The 17,963-nt window shown below is 35.4% G+C and overlaps 1 protein-coding gene across 1 annotated transcript in view; it reads left to right on the top strand.

Moving 5' to 3' along the window:
* Nucleotides 1-17,963, top strand: part of CUNH10orf11 (chromosome unknown C10orf11 homolog) — a 341,942-nt gene that overhangs the window by 38,691 nt on the left and 285,288 nt on the right. The window contains exons 3-4 of the mRNA XM_009277631.2: nt 765-904; nt 11,260-11,386. Of these exons, the coding sequence (XP_009275906.1) occupies nt 765-904; nt 11,260-11,386 (267 nt within the window). The remainder of the gene's footprint in view (nt 1-764; nt 905-11,259; nt 11,387-17,963) is intronic.

Here is a 17,963-nt window from a genome sequence, read left to right as displayed (position 1 = left end):
GTGGTTAAAATACATTTTAACCTTTGTTTGCTTGTTTGCTTGTTTGTTTTAACATAGTTTACAATGTTGAAGGTGTATCATCATTATTTATGTTCTAAGGAATATAGTTAAGTTAAAAAGCCTCATGAACACCAAAATATAAGGCTGTTTTAATGAAAAATTTTATGCTTTACAAGACTTTAAAGCTTCATATATAAAATACTTGTAACACTGAAGTCTTTAAGTTGCACTTAGTGAAGCATTAATTCACATATACTAATTGAGTAATTACGAATGTGTTGCTGTGGCACTCAGAGCATTTATATGCTGTGAGTGAAAGTGGGTTGTTGTGGTTTGACTTTTTTCTTTTTTTTTTTTTTTTTTAAACTCATTTTCCAGTGGACTGAATATATTAGTGATGAATGTGCTGTGAAACTAACTGTTTGTTTCCATGCTGGAAAAGTTTCATGGCTCCAGCAATTGCTAGCCATTTTACCACACAGCATCCATCATTTTGTCAAAGTTTTAATGTTTTGTAGAGAACCACCTAGGAAAGAAAGGAGGAGAAAAGAATGACAAAACAGCCAAATTCTTTCATTCCATGCCAAAAAACTGACTGAAGTTTATCCCTGTTTGCCCTTGGAACAATTAATGTGACATTTTCCCGAATGCCATACTAAATTTGATTGTCAGTTATTGAAATGTATGTTTAAATCAGCAGTGATGCAACTCTAAATGCTTTTTTCATTAATGTCATCGAATCCTTAACCCACAACCTTTGACACATAACAGAATTAGAAAGCCTTTTGGATCATTTGGCTGAAGTTGTGCCCTCCCTACAGTATCTCAGTTTGCTTGGAAACATGGCCTGCCCAAATGAACTGGTCTGCAAAGAAAAGGATGAAGATGACTACCAGAGGTACAGGTTAGTGTTTTTGCTTGTAGATATGATAAGGTATGTCCGTTTTGTTTTATTACTGGAAAAATACTGAACTAAAACCAACTCAGAGTCTCAAACAAACATCTACTCTATTCTGAAAGCACTGATGCAACATCTGGGAATTTGAGCAACCCCATTTCAGTGAGATCACTCTCAGGAACCCTATTTCAAGAAATATTTCAGTGCTGTATAGCACATGTTTGAGTTGAGCAGGTGTGCGCAGGATTTCCTGAATGTGAGTGCTCATATGTGCCTTCTTACGGCCTTTCCTTTAAGGCCAAGGTAAGGCAACATTTACATACACTAAGGGTGACAGTCAATAAAAAAAATAAATCACTGCTCTCAGATAGCCAGTTGTATTGTCTTCTGCTAACATTCAATTATGGTGATGAGTTTCTTCTACTATAGTTATCAAGGCAGTATTAAAGAACACAGGAAAAAGGACTCCTTCTGTATTGTGCTGCTTTACTCAGAGCAGTTAGTGTTTGGATTCAAATAAAAAAACCCCAAACTATCTCTAGAATGTAATTTTAATGAGCTAGATTGCACAAAAGGCCATCTGGAAATTAATATGGAAGCCTGATAAAATACTATATGTCCAACTGATCCAAATGAAATGTTGCTAAAAATTACAAGGGTTATTTTTTTAAAAATAAAAATACTCGTGACTCATGATGACTGTGAGTATAGATCCAAAACTTACGGAATGTCTGCTGAAGTGACATAATTTTCATAGGTATAACCTTTAGGCAAGTGATTATTTAAAAAAAAAAAAAAAGTAATTGGATTTCTTTTTCCTTGCTCACATCTGATACAAGATTTCAGTCTTTGTGTGCTGGCATTTTTCACATTGGCTGAAAATGGCTGTCTGAGGCAAGTCAGAGCCAAGCAGCACTGGTCACCATGCTGCCGACCTTGCAGAGCCTGAGCCTACTTTTTATTAGCAGATCACCCGCGGTATTCAGAGTTCTATAATAAAATTCTGATTTTATCTTCATGTAATCCAAACTCTGCTGTAGAAGTTAGTATAAAACAATACAAAGTGGCGGAGACTAAAAGCATGTTTATTGGGAAGTGGCGTGAATTCGATGCACCAGTTTATTGCTCATATATGCTGTAGGTTGAAACAGCAGCAGAGCTGTCCTGGGTGTGCATATACTTTTTTTTCTTTGTTCCAAATTTTTGAGAAGGATTTCTAGGTTATCATTAGCCTGAAGACTTTCAACTTTTGAATTCAGCTTAGCTGTAGCATTTTGGTTTTCACCATGTAGAGCAGCCTAGATTCAATAAAATATTTTCCCATTGCTTTCACACTTAAGTGGAAGGTATGCCTACTATCCAGCTTACGAGAGTCTAATAGTGCTGTCTGTATGTAAATTTATGTGACATTTGCACTAGAGAATTGCTTAAAAAATGAATGATATTTCTACAGTTTACTGTTTTTCACTTTAAGTATGTTTTCTGACAATATGTCCCCTATTAATCATTTAAGCAAAAGTAGTATGTTAAAGGAGCCATTCAGAGGCAAGAACCCATGGTTCATTTAGTGCTGTCTGAAAAAATTCTTTATTGATTGACATCCTCTGTGGTTATGTGATGTAATATTTATAATATGTCACACAGCCATACATCAAAACAAGCATGTCTGTTGTTTCATTTCAATGCAAAAATGTTGATTTCAGGGAGGTCAAGGTAGTTTTAGGTCACATCGTGACAAACCACCGTGTCAAAGTGTGAAGTGATTGTATTTATGCATCTGCTGGAAACTGCAACATTGCTTCCATTTTCTTTCCCCTCAATTTTTCAAAAACCTGGGTATTTTTTTCCATATAAACTAGGTTAATTAAAGCTCTTTTAAGAAAGAAGAATGGACTTCTAATTAGTTGAATGATTTATGGTTCTGCTGCTATAATGAAAGCTTCCTGATCCTTTTCTATAATTATTTGTTACTTTATATGAAATGTGTTTGCCAGAAAACATTTGACTCAAAAACCAAAAGAACAAGCATGTCTGTTGTTTCATTTCAATGCAAAAATGTTGATTTCAGGGAGGTCAAGGTAGTTTTAGGTCACATCGTGACAAACCACCGTGTCAAAGTGTGAAGTGATTGTATTTATGCATCTGCTGGAAACTGCAACATTGCTTCCATTTTCTTTCCCCTCAATTTTTCAAAAACCTGGGTATTTTTTTCCATATAAACTAGGTTAATTAAAGCTCTTTTAAGAAAGAAGAATGGACTTCTAATTAGTTGAATGATTTATGGTTCTGCTGCTATAATGAAAGCTTCCTGATCCTTTTCCATAATTATTTGTTACTTTATATGAAATGTGTTTGCCAGACAACATTTGACTCAAAAACCAAAAGCATCCATCCACCCACCCACCCACCCATCCATCTATCTATCTATCTTTAGGGGAATATATTCACCTACATGGTGGAACCAATTAAAAGTACTCTGCTAATTTTACTCTGAATAGCTAATTCAGAGTTTTGAATACACGTTCTGAAGCATCTTGGACACAACTTTTTTATTCCTTCCCCCAAACGTACAGATTTATCTCACAGATTTAACAGCAGCCAGCTCTGCTGAGTGAGAAATTATTTGTATTTTATCAAATGTATTGCTTCAAATCTCAAAAGCAAACATTTGAAATGGCCAGTTTCAGCATTTTTTTAATGAAGTAACTTTTTTTCATAATTTTTTTTTGAGAAAATTTGTGACACAGAAAGCATCAAAAGATTGCATTTCAATGAACCCAAATTATGTAAACATTTTGCTTTACCATAAACTTTAACTGGTTTTGTTTTGTTCTGAATAGGAACTTCTTTTTGTAAATTTTTGCAGTGACCATTGGAACCACAGCTTCATTTTTCATTGAGCTTTAATTTCATTCCTACTGAGTTCAATTAGAGTTCAGGCTATTTAATTCCTCAGGAAGAAAGAAAAAGGTGCTAGAAATCAAAGCTTTACTTAATCTGCTCATTCCAACAAACCGAAAAGGTCTGTAAAACCCCCAAAATCTGAACCTTAAAAAAATGTGGAAAATCAAATTTTTTAAAACGCAAGGTCCAGTGATTTACTGTGATATTAGTAACAGAGATAAAAAGTAATATTACGTCTTTTAAAAATAATTAGGTTTTATCATAAATACTTGGAAAATGTATAAAACTATGCTTTTTGTCAAGAAGTTACGATCTGGTTCCTCAGGTATGCCATTTCTATCAATTTCAATACTAAAGCTTTTCCCTAGTTTTTCATAAAAAATAGGTTTTATACAAAAAGGGGGGGTGGCGGGGGCAGGGGGGGGGGGTAGGGACAGGGATAGGACGACAGTGCCGTAAGTCCTTACTTTTTATCTTATTTTTTAAGCTTTCTGTATTTGGGAGGTGATATTTTGTAAAGGGATATCTTGGGGGTGAGGGCAAGGGAAAGCAGAATATCTAAAATATAATGGTGATAGGAAAGATTTAAAAGCTTTTGGCCCAAACAGGAAGCAAGAAACACAGAAAAATAGCTTGCAAAACAGTGCGTCCTCTAAAACAACCTATTCTACAGTCTCTACTTTGAAGATTGCGTGAAAGCAAAGGTCATGACCCGGAGATCAAAGTAACAGAAGTCAACACAGTAATTGCTGGTTGCTTCTCTTGTACCCGCACTTGGTCAGTCCTGTGGGTGTATTGTTTGCCGTGAAAACTTCAAACGTGGTGTTACTGAACTGTGAAAAATCATCTGGGTCAGAATGTATTACAAAGCACTTGCTAATGCTGCAGGTGACCTCACCTATTTTCATTAAAGCGATACGATTGTGAAGGATGTGTGCTATGTGTGAAGTTTTCAGTGCTTGTTCATTCTTCTTTGCTCCTTATTGACATTTCCTGGAATGATGCATTCATTAAGTGCTGTTGACATGGAAACAAGGGCAAGTGGAAACAAATGCCTGAGTTTATTTTAAATTAGCTTAAAAGTACATATACTAGATATGCTATCTTTGGCAGGGGGAGCAAATGGTGATAACCTTATGAAGTCCTCTTAAGATATAACAGCAAGAAAGGAAGTGCATGCATTTTGTATGGATTAACTTTTCAAGCTAAATCAGCTATTCCCATCCCACAGGTTTGATTCTGTGAAATGCTGGGTCCTCTTACAGTGTTTTCAATTTCCTTGCAGTTTTGTTTTGTTTTGTTTTATTGTAGTTTTGTTTTGTTTTAGTGGTTTTTTTTTTTTTAACTGAGACAGAGCCTACTCATCTATTTTAAATAGTCTTGTTATTGAATTTGGATATAAATACATATTCAAGAAGCAATAGGAGACTAGAAGTCCTCACTCAGTAATGAAAATAATGTTAATATATTTGGTCAGTATCAGTGACTTTACTGTTGAGGCTCCCTTTTAGCAGGAGGGATAGAAGTCTGTGGTACTTCTGTATATGTTTTTTATGTACTTCATGACGTGATTAGGATATTCCCTTACATCTGTACAATCTATGAATCTGTGCTACTTCACTGATTGCATGAGGCCTTATCATTTCTACAGTACCTGGAAGAAAAAATCCTCTATTTGATAGACATCAAGTAGCCACGCAACTTCCATCTGAGATTAGCCACTGTAAGGATTTATGAGCAAGAGCTGTTATAATGTTTTTGTTCAGCCAAATAAATTGAAGTCCGTAATACCCCAATTTGTCCATACTAACACAGTAAGTCAAGACGTAACTATAATTATTGTTACATGTATAGAGAGATATTTTTCTAATTCATAGACCTGTTTGCTACATTGAAGTAGAGCAGAGGATGTTAAAGTATTAGGAGGTGGTCTGGATTTCTGAGTGACTTGAGAGCCCCTGCGAATTACATGGTCATCAGCAAGCAGTGCCAAGGTTGCACAAAGGCTGTGTGATCCTCTAACATACCTCATGCCAACATCATGCCCTCTGTTCTGGAAGATGTTGGTTTAAGTTTATGACCTGGCTTCCTTACCTCTGTACTGACGAAGTTTTGTTGCAGATGGAAATTCTGCAGCCCAGCTATATGCTGTTTGGTGGGGTAGGAGTAGGGGTTAAACTTTTTGGTGGTGCAGAAGAAACAATTACAGGAGAAAAATCTAGTTCAGTGTCATAAACACGTTTGCTCAATCCCTTTTGATTTTCGTTTTCATCTCTCCCCATTTGAATGCTGATGTAACCTTGCCAACTTCAGGTTATTTATTATTTCTAGATTACAATAATGTAACTGAGAGCATAATCAGCCCTTCAAAGTTTGAAATAGGTATATTATTTTTATGTTCTATGATTGTCAAAGAAAGGAAATAAAACAGCACAGAAAATAGAAAAATGAAAGTAAACACTTTCTGAAACAAAGAGAGCGTTGTGGTTATCATACGGGTAGAGCTAGACATTTCTGCATTCTTCTGGGCAAATATTTCTCAATTTTTCAGTGCCAGATTAATTTTGTTTTTTAAACTTAAATATTGATGCATATAGTACAGTTTTATATTCCAGTTTTTGTTAATAAAAGTACAAAATAAAGGACTATACAGAATCTGGTTCTTAGAATAGTCTTTCACTGAAGGTTCGGTGGAAGAGTTTATTTTCCCTGAAACTCTAACATATACAAATTTACTATACTTTTCCTGTAGTAGAAGGAGAAAAAAAAACCCCAAAACATTCTTTCCCAAAGTAATTTATTGCCACTTTTAAGATTTTCTTATAGTGTGGCTCACGGGTGATGCCATTATCTTTCAGTATCAGGAGGCCAACCATGTTCTACAACTTGTCTCCTTTTCCAAGGGAGGTAATAAATGAATCGAGGCCCTTAGATGCTATGATATTATGTGATTTTTTTTTGTTTTGCTTTGTTATGGTGTTCATAGGTCTAGAATAAAAATTTCCTAGAAGTCTTTGATAATAGTAAGGAGTAGTGTACCGAAACTCATTAAAAATGAAGGAATTTTTATGCCTGAACCCAAATGGCTACTGAAAAAATATATCCGAATGAAATTACACAGTAGCTATTTAACAAAAATAAAGAGTTGACATAAAAGTTATTCACACCTGTGTGTTTTGGATCAGGACTGACAAATTTTGTGCATGTGTTTAAAATAGACTTGTTCCTTTCTTCCATGTGATCCTTTAAGGAACACTTACACATTCTCTTTGAACCCTTTTGCTTCACCTGTGAAACTCTCTCCTAAGATTGTGTGAACCATCACTGATTTTTGGGGGGGTGAGGGAATAACCCAAGGACTGCGTTTTAAGTAATGACTCTTACACAGTAGAGAACTAGAAACATGCACAGAATATACGTGCAAGGTAACTGATAGGTCTTAGTTTCTGTGTTTGTAAGGCAGCGTTAAGACGACAAGTCTGTGATTCATTAAAGGCTGTCGAGTGAGTCAGTATCAGAGACAGTATTTCTTTATATAAAAACTAGAGTTGTGTATTGTTTAATAAATAGCAATAGCTGATCTCAAAGCTGTCTTTGTTCTGTCCCTTTCTGAGCTCCAACATGTTTCTTCAAAGGAAGGCTTTGCCCCATTGAGCTTTTGCCAATGTCAATAGCAGCTGAATCCCAAATTCACCGCATTCCTTTGCAAATGCCCCCTCAAGCCTGTCCCTCTTTTCCAACATCTTGACAGGTCTGTGTAAAAACTGTTAAAATAATACTAATCACATGCAACACTTACAAAATTGGTAAATGAATTGTTAATCTTTATTGTCATTTTCACTTAACTAAGACTGAAATAACATGAAATGTGATATTCTCTGGTCTTTTTCCATCTCTGAGTGTTCCTGTTTGTGTGTGATGGATATCTGTTATTAGCTTATTTTCACGGGACTCTTGGCACTGGGAGTCAAGAAGGGGAGATGATTCTGGACAAAAGAAGATGCAACTTTACTGACATAGTTCATTTCCTTAATCCATCATGAATGAATTAGAAGATCTGTTTACAGGCAGTGATAAATGGATCTATAAGCACCTTCCTGGTGTCTCTGGTTTTTTTCTCTCTCTGGAGCTCACCTTTCTCCTCATCACTGAAGATAATAACCTTTTTTCACACTGCTGCAAAGATGTTAAAACCCAGTAACAGCAGTCTCAGAGCACATGGAGCAGCGCTAAGTTTTAAAATTATTTTAAAAAATTATTTAAAAATTTAATTAAAAATTTACTAAAAAAATTATAACCCCCCCAACCTTTAACTTAAAATAAACCTTTCTAAATTTATAATGTAAAATTTAGATGGATCTTTCTTCATTAAACAGCGTTCTCTTAACTAGTGATTTTACAAGTCTAAAACAGGTGCAATGTGTCATGCAATTTATGGATCCTAATACCTGCCATAAAGTATTTTATGATGGCTGCATTCTGTGTTATTAGTAGCTGTCTTTTTCTGCAGCCATTGGTGTTTGATAATAGTCTTAAAACACCCAAAATTACTTACCTGCAAGCAACATTCCAGATAGTCCCTGTTGACAGTTTGAATAAGTTTAGTGCCCTTTTGTTGTACTTTACCTTCAAAACAAACTGATTGAACCATCAATAGCTCCTGAAAGCTGACAGAGGCATGTCATCTGGTCTAACCCTCTGATAGTAGGTTATCTGTGGGAGTTAACCTCCCTGCATTGTTAACTGAAATGTTTTATGTACTATGCAACTTTAGGATACTGCTGTGATAACCTTAGTAACTAAGTCATACATCACAGTAAAGAGATTTTGTGCAACAAATAACCCTGGATTAAATTTACAAGGGTTGAATTGATATTGTAAAGTGTTCATTCCAGGGCTTTGGTAATCCTTTCCTGTATTTTTTTATGGCAAACTTGTGTTACGTTTAGATTGAAGCTGCATCTTCATATTTCTAGCTAAAATATATCCAGGAAGCCCGATGCTTTTCTTCAGCCATTTAATAAAAAAGTATTGTATTATTTTCATATAATATCGATTCCTTTTATCCCACATTTAGTAAAGGGAATATGAATAAATGGGATTCTATTTGGAATCCCCTTTTAAAAGAATTAATCACTGATATACCTTTGTTCTACTGGTGGGATAACCTTTATGGTACTTCCTTTTTAATATTTGCTCTCCTTAAGGAGTGCAAGTTTAAAAAAAAAAAAAAATCAACCCCAAACCTGTGACTTGTGGTGTAGTTTGCTGTTTGGTTTACGTGGGTGGGGCTTTTTGGTTTTGTTTTTGGAATTGGCAAGTACTGGTGCTAATTCTGTTTTCTGAAGTGCAGTCAGGATGGCTTAAAAATACAAAAATACATTTGTATCAAGGAATGCTATTATAATTTTAAGCTCTTTTGGAATGATTGAGAGACTGACATTAGGGCTGTGATCCAAAGTCAGCATAGATGACAGTGCTGTCTTAGTCTGTTGTCATTTTTGTTGCAGCCTGCTTTTCAATGGCATATTTCATTCCATCATTAAACATTTGCTGATTTTCTAATACCGATGTTTTCTTCACCTGAATATTCATCTTTTCTCACCTTACACTTAGTGGGTGTCTTTACTCATTTTTAGCTTCACTCTTCTTCACTCTTGACATATTGTTTCCTTCTGTACATGTCTTCATTTGAAAGAATCTGTTGTCATCAGAGCTTTTCTGCCAGTAACGCAAGATGGATAGCTTCTCCTCCACTGAAAGATAAGGGCCAGCAAAATGCCAGGGAGGACTGGAAGGGCAGCCGGGAAGGCTGGGAGGATTCTGAGAATGTGTCAGTCCCTTAGATTTGGAGCTGTCGTTTAATAAATGGTCTCAGGACATGTTCTGGTTTGTAAAGTGACTCTCTCTTTTTCTTCTTCTAATATCATTGAAAATCTTAGATTGAGGATATTCACATTTAAATTGTCTGAGCATTTCAGTACTGAGCATTTTCAGTTCACTTGTTAACAATTTACGAAGCTGTTGCCTCAGAGGAGAGGTGTACTTGACGGAAAGGTTTCTTTGCAGCATTAAATTTTGCTTGGTTGTAGAAGGGGAGTCTTACAGTCTTTTTCACATGTTTATCTGGTCTTGAGAACAGTATTATAAGATAACTCTTACCTTTTAAAACATTTTTTTTGTGTGTTGTTCTTCTTCAAAATGCTATGTTATGCAGAGTTTTCTACTACTTCGATTTCTTCCTCCCACTGTCAGAAGGGATTGGTATGAGGAGGAGGCGCTCTGACTGACTGGAGTTTTATGCAAAGCAGCTAGGCATGGGGAACATTATCAATCACCTTTCTACCCCCTGCCAGGAAGAGTCTGGCACTTCCCTCACTTTGCAACGTCTGCTTCACATTTGGTTGACTAAATGTAAATAACGTGTACTTGAGGTGGTTAGATATTTTGATTTGCCATGGTTGCGTGCCTTAGTTTGTTTCTGATCTGCCATGTTCTCTCCCTCTGCAAGCAAGGAGCCAGTGGTATTTTTTTGAGGCTAAAAAGCTGCTGTACTTTGAGTAAAAAGGATAAATAGAATATAGTGCTGATGGATCCTAACAAGAACTTTGAATTCTTAAAATATTTTTCATAAAAATAGTCTCTTCCTGTGTGCTTCTCCATTTAATCCTGAGCTGGGATCCATATGCCATAATGGACAGATACCTTGTCTCTCTGGCAGGACCAAATTGGAATTCTCCTTCCAAATGATGCCTGTGTCAAAATGTAGTCCTGGAAAGCAAAGATCAGGAATAATCCATGCTTTCTCTTGACAAATTCTTTTTTTAATGTTAAGAGTTTTGAACCCTGACATACACTCCTTTCAAGACAAAGGATGGTGTTTTAGGATGTATGGTAGAAGACACACTCCTCCCTGATTTGCTGTTTGTGTGTCTCTGATGTTGCCGATTATTGTGTTTTTAGGAAAATATAATAAAAATCTGAAGAAGTGTTGGCAAATGAATGTGTTCTGACAATTTGTTCAGAGAAGATAGCTGGCAGTTTCCCGTGTCTCAGATTGGTTTTCCCCTGCAATGTGGGATGGAATCTTTGGAATCACTCAAAAGTCCTTTTTCCAAACTGGCAGTTCAAAACAATTTCCAATTTATTCTATTTCTGGGTATACCTTATACCTCACTAACGCCTACAGAGAACATACGTGCCCATGGTGATAATTTTCTTACCTGTTTGATCCACCCAGTATTAAATTGTTATGGGCAGCTTACAACAAGCTTCGTTTGAGAGAGTAAAGTAAGTATAATAACTTTTTATATAAACTACGTTGCATGAAAAAGGTGAACAGAGAGAGGAAACAAAGGCTGTTGATGTTTATTGCTGTTATTTGTTAGTCATTTAGTCTGTGAGTATGTCTTTGTTTATTGCTGGATTTTAACTGTGTGCATTTTGCTATCTGTCAGATATTTTGTCCTGCACAAATTGACAAACCTGAAATTTCTCGATACTCGGAAAGTAACCAGGAGGGAGAGAGAGGAAGCAGTGGTAAGAGGTGCCTTCATGAAAGTGGTTAAGCCCAAGGATGCTAAGGTAGGAGAGCAAATGGAAGAAGTAACAACAACGTGATTCATTAACACTGTTTTAAAATAACTCCAGAAGCTTGGCTGCCTCCTTCGCTAAAGTAACAGACAAAACCTTTCAAATGAAAGGACTGGTAAATGTGGTCAGGTGAGGGCCAAAAGCCTTAGTAATTTTTCTGTGGCTTAATATCAACCTTTACTGTTAGATGTGGTTAGTGGACTGTGGTTATGTTATCATCTTTCTGGTCTCCAACCCCTGTTTTATATAACAAAGTAACTAATATGTGTCACTGGGCTTAAAAGAATATTTTTACCCTGTCTAAAGATATGTAACAACTGTGTGATATGCTTTTGTGAAAGAATGCAATTTTTCTGACAAGTTGTCCCCTGCCTTGTATGTTAAACACAAATGTCTATCACAGAGCTCACACCTATGGTGTTTATTGGCTTTTAGTGGACCAGCTGATTCTAATTTTGTATGATGTTACTTAATGTGGTGTCCTGCTAATAAGCATTGACAACATCAGAGAGACAGTTTCAGTGATCTGAGCTTTTGATACCACTTGCATCAACTCTGGGCATATTGCATACTGCTGGCACAAACAGAAGGTGAATGTGAATTCTCCACTTTACCTTCTTTTTCCATTGTTGATCAATACACGATAACAGCTATCGGAGCTTCAGAGTGTTTTAGTGCTGCAGACCTTTCTTAAAACTCCAATCAAGTTTTCAGTCTACTTGCTTTCTGTTTGCTGTTTTGTTCTCTGAAATATACCATCAATAATTTATTGCAGATTTCCAATAATCATAGAATCATAGAGTCGTAGAATATAATGCTGAATAATAATGTAGCAGTTATGGAAATGCACTGTTTGGTAGCATAACAGTGTCGCTAGATAAATGCATTATCACAAGTACAATTGCAGTGCATAACAAATTAATTCAGACTGATGCATTTGTAACTACTAAAATGTTAACAGTTCTGATACAAGCATAGCTTTGATACATTGTTTACCACTGCCTTTAGTTATTTCAGCTTCATATATATAATAAATGAAATAATTTATTTCTAAGCTGTTGTTGATATCTTAGTCACAGCAAACCATCTTTGCTGAATCTGGCCAAATGCAACAGCTGAAATGTGTTAGATATAGCATATGTATGTTGTCTTCTTTTTTAATTCTTCTTATCTGATCAGATTTTGGATCTGGTGAATCTTTTTTTTTAATTTTATTAGCAATTAGATTTTTCATTTAAGAGTCTGCTCTTTGAATTTTAACCAACTTAATAGTGTAAGAGAAGAAAAAAAGTGTTTCTTAAATCTGAAGTTTCTTTTCTGGATGAAACCTCTTTTTAAGTCAATAGCTAAGGGTAAATTACTTCACAAATGTAGGAATAACATCTTTATCTTTTATATCTGTAATTGAACCTTTTGTATAGTTTTGAATTATTTACCCACTAAGTCTTATGATAAAACATACATTTATTTCAGCAAATTTGCAGAAGGCTCAACTTTACAGTTGTTACTGCCATACTGAAGGGTTTTTTTTTCTTCTTTATTAAATGGTTTGGTACAAATTGCTGATGGTAAAATCATTGTAAATGGTTTTTATGGCATGAATCAATGCTTCTTAAGGTGCTACAAAATTACACTCATCATACAATATTATATACATATTACAGAAGTGGCTAATTTAAAATAAATATTAAATTGGGTGCAGAACAGCTATTATAAACCTCTTAAAATTGTTTTGAATTTCTGCTTGTTTCCTAGGATATTCATGCTTATAGTACGCATGTGTGCAAACTCTTTTTTGTCTGAGAACAGTCATAGAGTCCTCTCTGCATACATGTTTTCAGCTGCAGATATGTATGTATATAGCTATTTATAGCAAGCAGCATTCCTCTATATAGCACAAAGATGATGTGCACAATAACTGTTCTTTCAAATTGTATCATAGGTTATATATTGCATACATAATGGTTTTTTTTATTCTTCAGCGTTCAGGTTTCCTGAATCTTGCGCTCTCTGTCTGTTCATCTGTTCCCTTCCCATATAGTTGTTGAGATTTTTGACCAGCTTCAGCCAAATTTAGCAGACAGCTAGTGGTAATATATTCTAAGCTTTCTGAAACTAGTTAGAGGAGAATACATCTTGATCCAAACTAAGAGGAAGACTGCAGCACATCCAGTATTGGTCATCAGAAAAACTCCTTAAGAAGTTGACCTAGTGATATAAGACCCTGCTGATAGTGAACTTCCTAAGAATGTTTTTGTCCTTCCCCCTAAGGTAGTAGCCACTGTGTCAGCCTATGCTTGCCAGGAATGGAGTTGGAGCGATTAGTATTTATCTTGGTGGATGCCACATGGAAATGTTGTTCTGCCAGATGTAGTAACAACAGTGAGCCTATCAGACTTGCTTTTTCAGAAAAAAAAATCCCAAAATCCTAAGTTAGGTGGGTCTTTTTTCCCCATTATGATAAGCAGGCGATGGTATGGCTTATTCAGCATAAAAAGCAGACTGATGATCTAAAGAGGCTGTGATGGGGGAGTTGTTTTCGTTTTAGTCTTGACATGAAATACTTGGGAGAGCAAAATACCCCACCAAGAAAAAAATACACAAAATGAGAATAAAAGCAAGAAATTTCCATCTGACTAGCTTGTGTTTACTCAAACGCAAAAGTATCTAGCAATCACCAGTCATCACTAAGTCATAAATATTTTATTTCATATGAATTTTGTGACTTTCATTTTTCTCTATTTTTTCTTTTTTTTTTTAACAGAACACTGCACTTTCTTGTGCTTTGCTTCATTTCATCCTTTGTTTAAAATGCATCTGTTTGTGATATGACTGTTTTATGGAAAGATGCAGTCATTTATTAGAAAACAGTTTAATGTTACAATGCAGTGTTCCATCTCGCTATGTAAGTGAGCTAAACTTCATTATTCTGTGATGTTTATGTTTTCTTTTGTCAAAATATTGAACATTGTATCATGCCTGATTTTAATAAAGATTGGGTAAGCCTGGCTGGATAAGAGGCATTGAGCCAGATGAGGAAGCCTTGTTTAATGACCAGACCATGACCTCATTTCACTGGCATAAGTGTAGATCAAAGTGGAAGATGCCTGTCCAGTGTGAAGTGTGTTTCTGGGCATGACAGCACTTCACATCAGAAAGACAGCTCAAGAATACGACAGTCAAAATTGCTTAATTACGTCCCAGCTTTGTAATTATTCATCCCTGCTTCTACAAAGAGTACAGTTGTCATTTCTTGACATAATTATTTAAAACTGTACCCTTCTTTGGTTTATAGGTATATGAATTGTGCTTCCAACTGTTTAATCTTTAAAACTTAGAGATGCAAAACAGAATGTGATTTGAGAATACATTGTAAGACTCCATATTTTTACATTGCATATGATATAAATAAACAAAGTGAAATTACGATGTATCAAAGCACATAATAATTTCATATTTTAAAGGTCTATATTAATGATCATTTAATCTAGATGATAAAATGTGGATATAGCCATTATATCTAAAGTGTGTGGCTATGAATAGATACAAACTGTCGTAGGTCTCTTTAAATATAAATTTAATTGCTTAATACTGGGTCAATGCACTTGCTTTTATAAAATACATCTATTTCCCAGTATTTTGCAACCCCTCTGCCCAACAACTATTTTTTAGCTAACTGCATTTTTAAGGTTAACATCTTTATCGGTTTTATTTATAGTGGCAAAAGCAAGCAGTGTGCATTTGGTTACATGTAACAGTCTTGCAGCTTATAGGACCAAATCGTCAGTGGGTATGCAACTTTACCAAGAACGCCTTGTCCACTGGGTATAGAGGAAACTCTGTGCGACAAAAGATGGCAGTATAGGTGTTTTGAATTATTTTCCCCCTCAGATGCATTGTTTTCATCACAAGTTACAATTATAAAACCTGACATAGCTTTTGTTCTCTAAGGAACAAAGATGGAGACACTTAAGCAGAAAGGCAAGTCTAATATCTGCATTTCATGCAACGAGTGTATGTGATTCTTGCTCACACCATTACTTGGAGGGTAGAGGGAGATTATTTTATTATGATAGGAAGGGTAATTATTTAGGCAGTACAACGTAAGAAATAAGGTGAGCTAAAATCTACAGTGTTGCTTTCAGATCATTGTCAGTATTCTTGTTTTTAACCTCATAGGAAAAGCTCATTATCAAAGTGACCAATGCTGCTATGTGCTTTTTCAAATTCTGTTAAAATCAGATGAGGCATAAGGAGTGATTTCAGTAATTTATGTCCTTAACTATTTAACAAGAATCATTTTTTTCTTAAATAGAGATATCCTATCTGCTCCCAATAATTTAGGCAAGGCATTGTTGCTAATGCATCTCATGGACCTTTTTCCCCCCTCCCTAAAATAGGAAAATGGGGCTGGTTTTAAAAAGTAAGTAAAAGGTGACAGATAAACCTTTGGAGAACATCTGCATTGCTCACAATTTTTTTCCTTTTACCAGCACCATTGTGTAGAGATCTTGGCTTATGAACTTACCGCATCGGAAGTAGATGTAGAGCAAAGGGCTTTTAAAGTGTAAAGAATCATTGTGTCAATGAACTGCTAGCTAGTAAGATACCTCTTTGAGAGAGCTTCTACATAATAGGGTTTCTTATCGTCCAGATGTCAAGGTTTCACATACTAAAACAGAACAGCGTCATGAATTTAAGACTCCAACCTAGACTGTGATGCAGCAAATTATATTGACTTCAAAGACATTGTAGCAGTCATGCTACTATTTGGCACACTGAAGTATCCATTTTGCTCATTGGAAAGTTTAAGTATTTTAAGCAAGAGTCCATAACGTGATTGGCTCATAATCCCCTAATGACTCATCAAAATTAGGAATAAAAAGTAATTGGAAAAAAGTGCCAGAATTTATATTTCTATGTATGAACACTTTGGCGGTTTAGAAGAAAACATTGCTGAGTAGGATCTGCCAAATACAAGAGTGGTACTTGCTAGATCTAAGCTGACAGAGCTAAGTTTAGTCATTTAAAAATTTTCATTTTTAAAATGCCATTATCTCAAACAAATCCCATGATCCAAAACAACTGTAAGCAAACATACCTATACAAAAATTTTATGAAATAATTGTGTGTTAATAACATTTGCATATTTTTTCTAAACTGGTGGATTTTACTTATTTTCTACAACTGGGGCATGACATCTTGAACTAAGCCTTTCTTTGGCCTGCAGGGGAATAGGTATGATGACTTGTGTTAGAATAAGAAATAAGAAAAGCATTGTGAAATTCCAACATTAAGAAATGATCAAGGTGTTGGAGAACTGAGAGATGACCTTAGGTTTTTCCTTCTGTTTTCTGATTCCTTATGGTATACTGATCCACGTTTTCATTTTTTTTTATTTAATTTGGAAGTTTAGATTCTTGTATGTTTGTATTATCCAATTAGTTGAAAAGAAGACCAGAAGAAACTTTTGGATATGATCCAATCCTTGAAACATCAAATAGTATTTTCTACCTCTCTGTCTCTGAGGATATCTGTATGTCCCCTTGATAGTCACACTGCAATAATAGCCGTCTATTTGGTACGTGTATGTGTGTGTGAGCTCACCACGAAGCACAGTGAATCCAGAAATGGAATTTGAGCTGTAATATTCATAAATTCAAGAATACTTTGTTCAGAAGACTTTAAAAAGGTCACTAAAGCTGTCCTCAATTTTTGTAGCAACAAAAAAATCAATTCCCAAAATATGGATATGTCTTGATTCAATGTTGAGAGATAAAATCTGTCACATCTCATGATGCTTGTAGGGTAAATTAGTGGCATGAGATTTTAAGAAATGGGAAATGTAATCTAAATCTAAGAAATGGGAAATCTAAGCACACTTGTAGCTGTGCAAGTGCTTATAAATGCATTTGCTTTTATAAAATACATCTATTTCCCAGTATTTTGCAACCCCTCTGCCCAACAACTATTTTTTAGCTAACTGCATTTTTAAGGTTAACATCTTTATCGGTTTTATTTATAGTGGCAAAAGCAAGCAGTGTGCATTTGGTCACATGCAACAGTGATCACTTCGATCTGTGACCAAAAAGTTATATACTAGACTAATAAGCAGAAAGCTGGTAGTTTGTCAAATGGCTAATGAAGTTCTATCGAAGACACCTGTGAGACACTGTGGAGAATGACAGGTGGACCTGCGAACATACAGCTACGGTATATAAGGGTACAGGTCACCAAGCAGTGCTACTGTAGTTTGGATCTTGCCTAATATGTAGTCTTTGGATGAAATAATTCAGTAATTAGCAGTATGTGATAGCTTCTTTTACATTTCCTTTGATTATATATCGAATTAAATGTGCATATGAAGGAGAGCCAGAGACTCCATTCTTTGGTTCAAGTTATCGTGCAATAGATCCCACTGTCTTGGCATATGATCAGTAGCAGACCAGGGTTGCACTTGCTACATAGCATGTTGTCCTAGTGAAGAAACCTAACGATAAATTTGATCTGCTGAAGACTATTCTTCATTGTTTGTTCTTGTGATGATAATTCTTGAAAAATTAGTATT

Source organism: Aptenodytes forsteri, unplaced genomic scaffold (assembly GCF_000699145.1).
Source record: "Aptenodytes forsteri isolate BGI_AS27 unplaced genomic scaffold, ASM69914v1 Scaffold15, whole genome shotgun sequence".
NCBI classification, from domain to species: Eukaryota; Metazoa; Chordata; class Aves; order Sphenisciformes; family Spheniscidae; genus Aptenodytes; species Aptenodytes forsteri.
This window is presented reverse-complemented; position numbering and strand designations above follow the sequence as displayed.